Source organism: Brassica rapa, chromosome A06 (genome assembly GCF_000309985.2).
Source record: "Brassica rapa cultivar Chiifu-401-42 chromosome A06, CAAS_Brap_v3.01, whole genome shotgun sequence".
NCBI lineage: Eukaryota > Viridiplantae > Streptophyta > Magnoliopsida > Brassicales > Brassicaceae > Brassica > Brassica rapa.
In genome coordinates this window covers 19,663,429-19,675,517 of record NC_024800.2, presented here as the reverse complement: position 1 = coordinate 19,675,517, position 12,089 = coordinate 19,663,429, and the positions used below count along the sequence as shown (strand labels likewise).

General features: G+C 34.2%; 3 protein-coding genes across 3 annotated transcripts; 1 reads left to right on the top strand and 2 right to left on the bottom strand.

Annotated features, from left to right (window-relative positions):
- Window positions 1–3,311: 3,311 nt before the first annotated feature.
- LOC103874147 (PRA1 family protein B2-like) lies at window positions 3,312–3,665 on the bottom strand. The gene has a single exon (XM_009152563.1). The coding sequence runs from the start codon at window positions 3,663–3,665 to the stop codon at window positions 3,312–3,314; it is 354 nt and encodes a 117-aa protein (XP_009150811.1).
- Window positions 3,666–4,700: 1,035 nt separating this feature from the next.
- LOC103873918 (protein CPR-5) lies at window positions 4,701–8,399 on the top strand. Its single transcript, XM_009152322.3, has 5 exons — window positions 4,701–5,306; window positions 5,719–5,775; window positions 5,858–5,893; window positions 5,966–7,204; window positions 8,296–8,399. Exons 1-4 carry the CDS (start codon window positions 4,929–4,931, stop codon window positions 7,169–7,171), a joined length of 1,677 nt encoding a protein of 558 aa, XP_009150570.1. The 5' UTR covers window positions 4,701–4,928; the 3' UTR covers window positions 7,172–7,204; window positions 8,296–8,399.
- A 457-nt stretch (window positions 8,400–8,856) lies between these two features.
- Window positions 8,857–9,361, bottom strand: LOC117125824 (elicitor peptide 3). Its single transcript, XM_033272323.1, has one exon. It carries the CDS (start codon window positions 9,279–9,281, stop codon window positions 9,009–9,011), a length of 273 nt encoding a protein of 90 aa, XP_033128214.1. The 5' UTR covers window positions 9,282–9,361; the 3' UTR covers window positions 8,857–9,008.
- Between the last annotated feature and the right edge of the window lie 2,728 nt (window positions 9,362–12,089).

The window sequence follows — 12,089 nt, the reverse complement described above, 5'->3', positions numbered from 1 at the left end:
GCCTTGGTGGCTTAATAACATTCAGTGTTAAAAAGGAAGACAGTCTGGAATCAACTCCAATTATCAAACTTGTCGTTCCCCCTCCCTAGCTAGGTAAAAAATCCAGCGTTTCAAGTTTTATTAGAAAACAAAAGTGTACGTAATCTTGTGAAGAAGTTAAATGTTAATGAATGGATTTGCCTTAAATCTTTCAATTTGTTACAATTTGCTATGGAGCATGAATTTAAAAAAAAAAACTAGATTCTGACCCGCTTTTTTACATTTTTTAGAAATTTAATTTTTATATTTGTGTTTTTAGTCATATTTGTGTTTTGCTATATATAATATTCTCTCTTAAATGATTAATAAAATGTTTTAATAATTATATTAAAATAGTTGGACCAACCTATGTCAATAGGTCATGTTATATGTCAAGTTTTCAGCAATGATATATCATTACGAGATTAACGTTTGTAAATTTTACAGCTACACTATACATATAATCCACAAAAATATTTTTTAAAGAACAAATAAAAAATTCATAAATACAATATGATAAAATAAGATAAAATAAGATTAATTTGTCTTTTTCTCATGTCTAATCAAACAAAGACCAAATAAGATAAAAGATAAAATAAGAATCGGCTTTCATGATTTTTCTTTTTCGGTCACTAAGTTCATCATAAAATTGACAATAACTGATACATTAGCACATCCAATAATTAATTTGTAATAAATATATATTCTTAAAATTCAAATTCAGTTTAAGAAAAAAAGCGAATATAATATAGCTTCTAAAACATGAGTTATCAATCAAATAATTCAAATCTCTTGCCGATATTTCATAAACAAAACATGTATTTCCTTGGTCGTAGAAGAATGGTTTAAACAAGCCAGGCGCATACTAAACTTATTCACACAAAATCAGCTAAAACAAATACACTCATCTCAGTTTTGATTCCGATATAAGATTAAAACAAGGGAAGTCTGTCTAAATTAGATTGATGAATGTGTATAAGAGCTCATTCACTAAAACTACCCTTAATACCTTCCCTTTGCAATGATGCCATTGCATGCAATTCAAAACTAACAATCGTCTTCACTTTATCTCAGTTTTTGCACCATCGACTCATAAGGCATGCTCTAATTCACATCACTAGCATAAGGAGTAAATTGCAAATCATTTGTTGGCGAAAAGCAAGTTCCACATTTTAGCTTACTATAGTCTACTTTAACCAATACGTCTACAATGAAGTCCCTAACATATTGCTACGTCTATGACATGGACAAAGCATGCGAAGATTGTTATTACTTTAAGAGGATGAACAAATTTGTTATTTTCATTCAAACAAGATGATCACAAAAAAAACTCATGCATTTACGTGTTTCCTTTTGGAACATCGATTTTACTTTATGTTTTTTGAACATCGATTTTACTTTATGTTTTAAGTTCAATTATATTTACTTTGGTGTAACTATCAGTATCAATTCTATTTTTGAGGCATTGATCCATGAAAACCATTTATGCTATTCTTTTTTTTACTTAAGCAACTACAAAACAAAGTAATACATTACAGTCACTAACTATTATCAATTGGATAAAAAAAGCAATTTAGAAATCTTTAGAGAATAAAACATACGAGCCCGGCGCGTAGCGCCGGAATACCACTAGTCTTTGATAAAAGAAACATTACAATTAACCCATGTTCGGAATTATGCTAGGCTCTAGTCGAGCGGTAACTTTGGGCCTAGCGAGTTACCAAAAAATCGGAAAGTATGCAGGAATTACGCGGGGCCTAGTTTTAAATACAATTTAATATATTTAATATATTTAGCTAATTTTAAACATGATGATACAAGTTCTTAGATATAATTATATAATTTTTAATATAATTTTAAACAGTCTCTTTTTGATTCGTAAATGGTGGGTTTGGTATGAAAAAATTCCTAAATGTAGTATGTATGTGTTTGTTTTGGGTTTGATAGCTAATTGTAATTATTTAGTAATGAATAATTACACAAACTTTGTAAACAATGAGTAAAAAAATAATCAATCATCTTTTAACATACAAAAATAATCAATCATGTTTTAACTTACACGGACGGAAAAAAAACTTTAGGCGGTCAACGCGGGATTAGGCGGAAATTAGGCGGTCAACACGGAAATTAGACAGTTTTACGCGGATCAACGTCTGGCTACACCGATTTGGACATAATCGCCGTGGTCAACCTCCGAACAGCGTCTAGGCGGCTGTGTTTTCGAACAGGGCAATTAACTACATCAATCCTCCCAAAAGCATCATATTCTCAGATTTTTTTTGGATTTGAAGTTAAAAAATTAGGGTTTTTGATTCTACATCTCCAATAACAAAATTGAATTTTAATGTCAAGATACGAAGGAAAGTTGTGATTTTGAAGATGAGAACTTTGTGAATCTTGTGGCAGTGAAGTAATTTCATTAGAAAGTTGTTTGCTTTGAAAAGAGGAAGGAGATGGGTTTTCGGCGGAGCACGGTGAGAGAAGGTGGAAGGAAGAGGAGAAAGCCAATGAGTCTCCTTCGTCCACTCCACTGTTCTTGCCTTGCTTTATCTTCTACTTTTCACAACGCTAGTGATGAAAACAATAATGATGAACATGTTTGGTTGCTGACAAATTTGTTAGCGATAATTTTGTTTGTGACTGCTATTGTCGATGCTTATCAAACAACAATGGACTTAAGTCACTTAACTGTTAAAACAAAAATCTTTTTTTTTTGATTTTGTTAGATGTTAGGAAGGAGAAGACAAAAAATGGGACGTATGCACCACGCAGAAGATTGAGAAAATACAGAGAACAACTGTCTCTTTAACAAGCAGGATGGGTGCAGCTGCCCCCACAATAGATTACAACTTAATTGATTTTCACTAAAACAATTTATCAAACAAAGTCAACCAACATATCAACCTATTTATCTGCTAATAAACCATGTACTGAAACAATGTATAAGATAACAAACTATTTATAAGTTAACAAACAATGTATTAACTAACAACAAGTATTTTGTAAAACAATTTATCAATTATTGGTGTATTATTGTAACAGCTAACAAAATATGGAAGATAACTTCTTACTACTTTGATGATGTTATTGTCATAACTGGTGTGGTAGTAGATTCTAAACGAGTGACAGAAACAATCAATGCTTCGATTATTTTAAGAGTCAATTTGGTAGAAACCCAAAGAAGAACACGATATTAGCAAAATACCATATACAGTAAAACTTAGTGTGTCAGGGTAGGTACTGTATATATCTAGTTACGTAAAAGCCCTTCTTTGATCTTTGATCGACATTCTCTACCCAAACAAGATTAAACACCCAAGCGTCTCGCGATCGGAGAACGCGCGACTGAGAACGACGATCGGCTGAACAGAGGGGCGGAACAGGTAGAGGAACAGCCATGAGGCGAGGAGGCAGAGGAGGCAGAGGAGGAAGACGAGGGAGAAGGGATGCGTCACGAGGGAGAACCCGACGATCCAGTGGTTCTGGCGGTTCCGGCGGAAAGAGAGCTTCAAGCGGCATGAGAGGGACCAACGCAGCGGTGGATCGAGAGGAGGACGAGAACGCGCCGGAGGACGGAGACGCGCTTGACGCATCGGAGAGGGAAGAGAGCTTGGAGAAGAGCTCTGGGTGGTGGGAGAAGATGTCATGGCGGAGCTGGGCGTCGAGGAGGCTGATCACTTGGTGGAGACGCTTGGCGGTGGAGGTGGGGGATCCGGAGGCGAGTGCGCGGAGGAGGGATATCTCCGCGTCGGAGAGGGAAGAGAGCTAGGAGAGGAGCTCGGGGTGGCAGGAGACGACGTCGTGGCGGAGGCGGATCGATTGGTGGAGACGCTCGGCGGTGGAGGCGGAGGATTTAGAAGTGACGAAGAAGATGATGATTGTGGATAAGGGTAATAGAGTCATTAATTTTTAAGTACAGTACGTTAATAGTGTCAAATGGTAGATCCTTAATTAGTCAATATTGTTTGTGTATACAATGCAAATACTCTTATTTTAAAAGTCATTTGATTAAAACTGTAATTTTCTTATGATAAATACAAAATAGATGTTGAAGAAAGGTTGAGAGCATCATGAGAAAATCGAAGAATAAATTTTCTTCCAAAAATAAGAACAAGTTATGGTTTGAGATAAGAAAATATAAAGAATATAATTAATAATAATGGTTCGGATGCTCTTATAATAATTAATAAGTAAATTTAGAACACTCTTCCTCAAACAAAGAGCTTTGCTTCCACAAACAGTAAAGCATCAGTAGTATTTAAGGGATCTGATACAACTATTGACATGTTGATATACATGAAGTAAAAGTAAAATCGACGTAGAAATATTTTCATCAAGGCATGTGCATTGATCTAATTAAGGACTCAATTAGGGGCATACAAGCCAATTAACTCTTAACCTAAAGCATAAAACGTTAATTTATATATCATATCAGACTGGTCTTTTAAACCTATAAAATTTTGTTTTTCTAAGAATACCAAATGTTTTGTATAAATAGATAGATCATATAACCCTTTCTTCAAAAGAAAAATGGTAAGATATAACGAGATGCATATTTATATGTACAATAAATAATTTTCTAATAAATTCTGTGACCAGGAACATAAACTTCTTCAGATACACTGAACAAAAAAAAAAAAAAACACTGGATTTTTTAAGAAAATATACACTGAACTTGAGATTAAGCAAAAACCAATGAATCAAATATTTGGTCCAGTAATGTTCCTATATGAAGCTAATTACACCAATTTAAAAATTGAAAAGTTGATTTGCCCAAAAACATTTTTTTTTGAAAAGTTGATTCTCAAAAAAAAAAGAAAAAAAAAAAGGAAAAGAAGTTCGAAACTCGAAGCGGCGAAAATATTTTCTCAAAGTTCCAAATTGACCCCATAAGTTAAGTCTTCTAACCTATGGACGCCCTCCTCCTCCCTCCTTCGCCGGATCCCGAAGAGTCAATCACCGATCCGGCGAACCAAAGGGCGAATCACCGTCCAGAGAATTCCAGCGACGAACTCAAAGATGAGACAATGAGGAAGAAGATGAAGCCATCGCCTCTAACAAAAAGAAAGCTAAAGGCAAAGAAGAAAGAGAGCGACGAAGCTTCTTCTTCCTCTTGTTCTTCATCTTCTGCCTCTAATCTCAATTCTACTCGAAGGGTCTCGAGAGTTGCTCATAGATTGCGAAGCCCTCCGGTGCGGTTAGGTTTTACTCGACGAAGCGTCGGAGAACGACAAGCCGAAGCCTTGGCTCTTCCTCTGGGCATGTCATTCGCGGCCTTTGCCAATCTGGTTCGATCAAATTCTCAAACTTTATCCCTCTCTTCAACTCAATTATTAGTAGTGTATTGGCTTTGTTCTGTTCTGTCTTTGACTTGTCTGTTTCCTGTTCTGTCTTGTTACGTTCCTTTAGTTGTCCTCGCTTTTAAGTTTAGATCCTCTACGCTAAAAAAGTTCGCATCTTTAGTCTTTTAATAGGTTGCATTGATCCTAATCCGAATCGGAATCAATGAATAGATATGTATATATACTCTGTCACAATTGAATTGTCTCGTCTTAAAGCTTGAGCCTTTTTTTATCACTAATGTCTAGCTCTGATTGTGATTTCACTGAGATTCAGTCTGACATGTTCCTGCAGTAGCTACTTACCCGACCAAAGTCATTGACTTGAGAACCCCTTCTTCTCTGTTTTCTTATCCTCTAGGTTCTTCAGAGAAAGAGTGCCGATGGTCAGAATGTTTATGTTGATGATCTTGCAGGAGTAAGTAGTATTTGACTTCTTCTTTTTCTCTCGGTGTCTGTTTTGGTAGTGATACATAAACTTCACTGCTTATGCTCTGCAGATCTCTGCTTCTGCTGTCAAAGAATCTTTAGCCAATGTAAGCCAAAGTCTCCTCAATTGTTCTTTGCATTCTGTCTTTGAGTACTACAAGGGATGTGATTGGTTACAGGTGTATGGTGACAAGCTTGGTTCCTTTGCAACAAACTTTGAGAAATCATTTAACAGCACTCTAAAGATCCTTAAACTGATTAACGAATCCACATCTCCTCATCGGTTAGACAATACCAACGTTGCGAGTTGTGATTTAGACCGGTCTACACTAGACGGATGCTCAGACAGCGAGCTATCTGCAAAGGAGACTTCATCTACTACGTCTGCTTACGAAGCAATTCAAGGCGGTACAAGAACAACAACAACCTCTTCGATGAATGAGATCGTCCTGCACGAAGAGACACGACAACTCTCTACCGTCTCGAGAACCTCCTCAGCCATGCCGCTGACCACATTCGAAAAGGCTCTAGAAGAGCAAGCGCGAGCAAACGACTTAAAGAGCATGGAGATCGGTCTCACAATGAGGAAACTGAGGCTGAAAGAAACTGAGCTAGCGTTAAGCTACGAATCAAACAACCTGGGGAAATCAAAGCTAGAGATGAACGTTTCCAAAGCTGCGTTCAGAGCCGAGAAGTTCAAAACAGAACAAGAAGACTCGAAAAAAGCTGATATGGTTCACAAGATCATGGACTGGCTGGTCCTGAGCGTCTTCACCATGCTGGCTTCTATGCTATACGGCGCTTACGTCTTCTCGCATCAGAGAATCACCGAAGCAGCCTCGATCTGCGAGCCGTCGGAGGAGAAAACGTCTTCCTGGTGGGTTCCTAAGCAAGTTTCCTCGATCAACGCGGAGTTCAACATCTTGCTTTGCCGTCTCAGAGTCTGGGTTCAGAGCTTCTTCGGTGTGCTGATGATCCTCGTCATCACTTACTTCATCATCCAGTCGGGTACAGCGAAGCAGACGATGCCCGTAACGTTCATCGTTATTTTCCTCGGGGTCGTTTGCGGTTTGCCTGGTAAGTTCTGCGTGGACACGTTGGGAGGCGACGGTAAACTCTGGCTGCTTCTTTGGGAGACGTTTTGCGTTTTGCAGTTCGTTGCGAACGTCTTCACGCTGGCTTTCTATCGTTTGATGTATGGTCCAGTAACTACTCAAGGGGGACGTTGTGACGCTATGGTTCCGTATTGGGCACGGCGTAGTGTATTCTTTGCGTTGGTTGTGTTGGCACTTCCTGTGATGAACGGTCTTTTACCGTTTGCTACGTACGGTGAATGGAGAGAACATTGGGCTACATGGTGGGCCGGGCCGGGCTCCGATGATTGAAGGGAGGGCCCTTGTTTGTAATCTTTGTATTATCTATTCTATTAATTCTGCAGCATGACCAGTTGATTTTTGTTTGGTCCAACTATTATTTCAACGAAACATACTTTATTTATTTTAACCCATTCGAATCTATATTTCTCAATGTAACCACCACAATACGGCTTAAGAATCGGGGTCCACTCCCATGCTTCAAATTTATAACTGCAACAATATATCTTAACTAACAAATGCGAATATGTTTGCAACAACAAAGAATTAAGTTAGTTCAATTTTATCCGCTCTTTGTTTCCTAATAATCTGGAACATATTATATCTAGATTCTGGATTTAATCACCATTTAAATTACCTACTAATCCGGAGCCAAACCTTACTTAATTCGATTTGTTACCTAATAACAAAGATTGTATCATTTTTTTTCTCAGTAGTCAGTATACATCCAACAAATAAGAATATTCAAGGAATCAAATCGAGTATTTAAAACTCAATTTTGAAATTTGTTTATCTAAACCATTATCCCATAAAATAAAATAAATTTGTTTACAAGAATTTGGCATAATAATTAAATTAAATTTATAAAACAGTTTTAAAAAAAATAAAATGTTAAAAATGAAATTAATACAACCCTAAACATATAAAATTAATATACTTACAATGTAATATATATTTAACAGAACATATTAAAATTACTTTTTCACATTTTTCAAAAATATTGTTCGTTCTTCTTCGAGGTGGGTTGGGGCGGGTTTGTTGTTCGGGTATATAGTTCATGTCTAATAGAGTACGGGACTTGATTTTCTGGTCGATTCCAAAATTGGTTTTTTAATACGAATATTTTTGACTAATTATGTTAGATAACTATTAAGAAAATATAATATGTTACAAACTTAGGCATAAAGTTTAAAAATAATTTCTGAAATACATATAGCATAGTGTATAGTTATGCAACTTGACATATTTAAAACAAATACATCTATCAAAATTTAAATTAAATATGATTATAAGAAAAACAAAAATATGATTATAATAAAAACACAAATATGATTAAAAACATAAATATAAAAATTAAATGTAAAAAAAATAAAAAATATATACCCGCCCTTTTGAAGGGCGGGTCAGAATCTAGTTATTTATTATTTCATGTTTGGATTTTGTTTTTTATGGGTGCGGTCAAAAGTATCAATGTTATTACTGTTACAAAGTTAAATATATTGATGTATTATTTTGATTAGTGATGTGCAGATGTTATTTACTGTTGAGACTTGTCAAAAATAAAGTTATACAAACTAATTTTATGGACCCATTTTCAAACAGAAACACAACTCAAGTTTTGAATTGTAGGAATTTTGGTTGCTTCTTCTTCTTCTCGAATCTAACATGGAGGAAGGTCTCTCTTTGTATGTGTACCCTTTGTTGCTACTTTGTTCAATCTCAATAATGTTCTGCTTGTAAAAATCCGGCTCCAAAAGACAACTTAAAATGTTTAATCACCGGTTTTTTTGAGGAGGGCATCGATAGATGAAATCATGTTAATCAACTATTTCCATTTATGGATCATTAATGGGCCTAATAAAACCCATAGAGGCTAGAGCTGCATTTGTTGGGTCACTCGATTCTTCAATATCGACGATGTTCGAATATGACCAGCAGTCGAGCATTTTAACTTATGTTGATCGGTAAGCAAACAATAATGACCAAACTCGATTTTATTTAACCAATTCACGTACAAAAATAAATATCTAACCATATTATCTTACATCTTATTACGTACAGTGTACATCGTACACTGCGTATACATTTGCATTTATATGTTTTATATACGTATAAGTTTATATGAAGCCTAATGAACTCCTCCTCCTTTTCCTGGGCTTGTTTTTGGCTTAGACTTACTCTTCTTCAACCGACGCTCCGTGATATCGACGGTCATATCATCTTCCTCCTCCTTTATCTCCACAACATCTTCTTCTTCGCTGTGAGATGAGAATGAGGATGATGGAGAAGAACTTCCCAGGCCGAACCACTTTAGAAGATGAATCGTTACCGAAGATCGATCAAATAACATATATGGGATCCAGTGAGAACCGTTTTCTCCGCCGTTTCTCATATTCTCCATTGTTTATGTTTGTTTTTCTTTTGATATATTTGAGAGAGATAAATGTTGTGTGTTTAGGTTGATGATGGAACTTGGTAACGCAGATGCGACTCCTTTTATAAGGAAGGGATATCTATCAGTCATATCACTTGGTTGTTGGTCAGCTATAGTTTTGTTTGTTGACCGGGTCTATAGTAAACAGGGTTTGGTAGGTACAGACTTCGAAGTTTGAATGAACTATAGTTGGTGCTGGTAATGTACAAAACCGGGTTACGTAAACAAAATAAAATAACAATTTGACTTTAATCGACGCGGTAGCCAATATACTTGGGAGTTGTGTGAAGTTGGAGCTTTTAGTCTTGGTCAAAAGTCAAACCACGCTCTTTCTTTGGCTTTGTTTGAATTAAACAAATGGTTGAAGTTGAATTGGTAGTAGTAAGAAAACAGATCTTTGGTTCTTTTTATACCATCAAATTTTATTGCTTTAATTCGACTAAATGCCAACGCTTTTGGTTTATCACTATTTTATTTTTACTTTTATTTTTCAAAACAATTATAAAAATGTTTATAAATCATAATCGCAATTATCTATAGGAAACATAATATTTCTATCGTAGTTCATTTCCACTTAATTTTATATGTACGTATTCTTTGTTAAATAAATAAAATTCAAGTAAAACCAATTTATGGCTGGACAAGGGACTTGTTTCTGTTGCATAAGAAAAATAAAACGATGATGAACTAATAGTACTATGGAATCATATTTTGTACTTTACTTTATTAGTTTGCAGATAATACGTAATGAATGTTCAAACAATTCAACATTCGCATTATTCCTTTGACGTGATGCAGCTTTTTGTTTGTTTGCTAATGGCTTAATGCATTTCATGGTCACTATGGTGGTAGTCGTGGTCGTGGTACTGGTCTCTTACAAATTGTAATTCTATAAGTAGAAGATCATGATTATTTTAGGGCATATCGTTTTCTTTTTATCCTGTAGGACCGATTATTATTAAGACCCCCAACCTTCTGTCTCATGGGTCACCAACCACTTTGCCTTGTTTAATCATTATGATTCTCAAGTGACGCGAGACTTATCACCACCTATGGTTTATGATTGGGTTTATGAAATGTCTTCCTACTTTTATATTAATTTGTATGAAGTGAATAGAACATAAATTCTTAGTTGGTGTAGATGTCTAAGAATGAAGAATGTTATATTGTTTTATGTTCGAAATTGGTGCCGCATGCTCCTCACCATGAATATATATATCTGTTATCAAATATTTTTTTTTTTTATGAAGAGTATAAGTATCATGTATTAATCTGTAACTTTGATGTTATCATGTATAATTCACATTGTGAATTTGTGATTTGATCTTTCTATAATTCATTTTGTCTTTTTTTTTTTACTTTTAAGAAAAAAACAGTGTTGCAGACATATAGGAGTGGAGACATTTAAAACTATAAACTACAAAGCACACGTCGTAGTTAATTCACACGAGTAGGCTTACCGATCTATAATATAATGTGAGGTAGGACGAGCTGATGAATGATGACTATTGGTTTAAACGCCAAAATATTAATTAGGAATCAGGTAGACCTTTAATGTTTTTTTTGTCAACCATTTAGACCTTTAATGTTTAACATTGATTAATGACAGTTACGTACGATAGTAGTGGTTGTGAATTTACGCTGGAATATTAATGAAATTTTATTGTTGTTCTCAGATTAATGAACTAGCTTAGAGCTCCAGAAATAAACTCTATTTTGAAGTTTCCAAAACTTTATATTTGAAGTTTTAATGTGTTCTTCTCCAAAAGTAAAACTTCAAACCTAACTTCAAAATTACTTATATTTTACACTATGGTCCTTATAATTGTCATAGTTGATGTAAAGTCATAAAACTTATATAAATAACTAGTACATATATATAAATATTACAGAAATATTAATTAAAAAAATCTTACACTATAATATAAAATTATAAATAAAAGTACATAATTAAATATTAAACTGCAAGCAAATATTACACTATTCTATAAAATTATTTCCATAATGCTCCCTTATATGATCAATTAGTACATTTCGAAGTAAGAAATGATTCTCTTTATTTTTTATTTGACGATTACGAGCCAAAAATTGTTGAAATCGGATATCCTCATAATATGGCTGCTGATAGTTTGGTATCATCAAACGAAAAAATCCTTGATCTTTTAAACGAAAGTACAACAAGCAGGAAAAAAGGTCATGAGATGATTGAATTACGACTGCAAAATTAAGCAAAAAGTTAGCTTTTAAAGAAGTAAAAGAAGAAAATAAAATATTGCTAAAAAACTTAGCTTCTATCGATGATGTTAATATTCGTGAATACATTCGATTTGAACAAGAAAGAATCATGCAAAAAATGCGTCAAGAGCAACAACAACAATCATCTTCGGCTATACAAAATTTGTTTGGACAATATTATAACAACAACAATCATCTTCAGTTAATTATTACCAGACTATTAGTGTTGTTATAATATTTAAATTTGAGTAATAATTATGTCTTCATGTGTCTTTTTAATAAGTTTTTATTATGGTTTTGTGTAATATTCTTGTTGTTTAATTCTAGTTTTAAAATATTATAAATCTTGTTTTAAATTTTTTTATTTAATTTCGTGTGTAAAACTTAAATTTATAAAACAAATTTGAAATATTTATGAGATATAAAAGTTTTAAGGATTAAAACAATAAACAAAAAAATATTTAAGAATTATAAATATGATGTATTATTGTAAGGACCAAAATGCAAATAAAAAGATGAAACTTCAAATTTGAAGTTTTG

Coding starts and splice junctions, on each gene's coding strand:
- LOC117125824 (XM_033272323.1), bottom strand. CDS start 9,281: ATGGAGAATATGAGAAACGGCGGAGAAAACGGTTCTCACTGGATCCCA.
- LOC103874147 (XM_009152563.1), bottom strand. CDS start 3,665: ATGACATCTTCTCCCACCACCCAGAGCTCTTCTCCAAGCTCTCTTCCC.
- LOC103873918 (XM_009152322.3), top strand. CDS start 4,929: ATGGACGCCCTCCTCCTCCCTCCTTCGCCGGATCCCGAAGAGTCAATC. Junction 5,776..5,857: donor ATGTTGATGATCTTGCAGGA/GTAAGTAGTATT, acceptor TATGCTCTGCAG/ATCTCTGCTTCTGCTGTCAA. Junction 5,894..5,965: donor TCAAAGAATCTTTAGCCAAT/GTAAGCCAAAGT, acceptor GATTGGTTACAG/GTGTATGGTGACAAGCTTGG.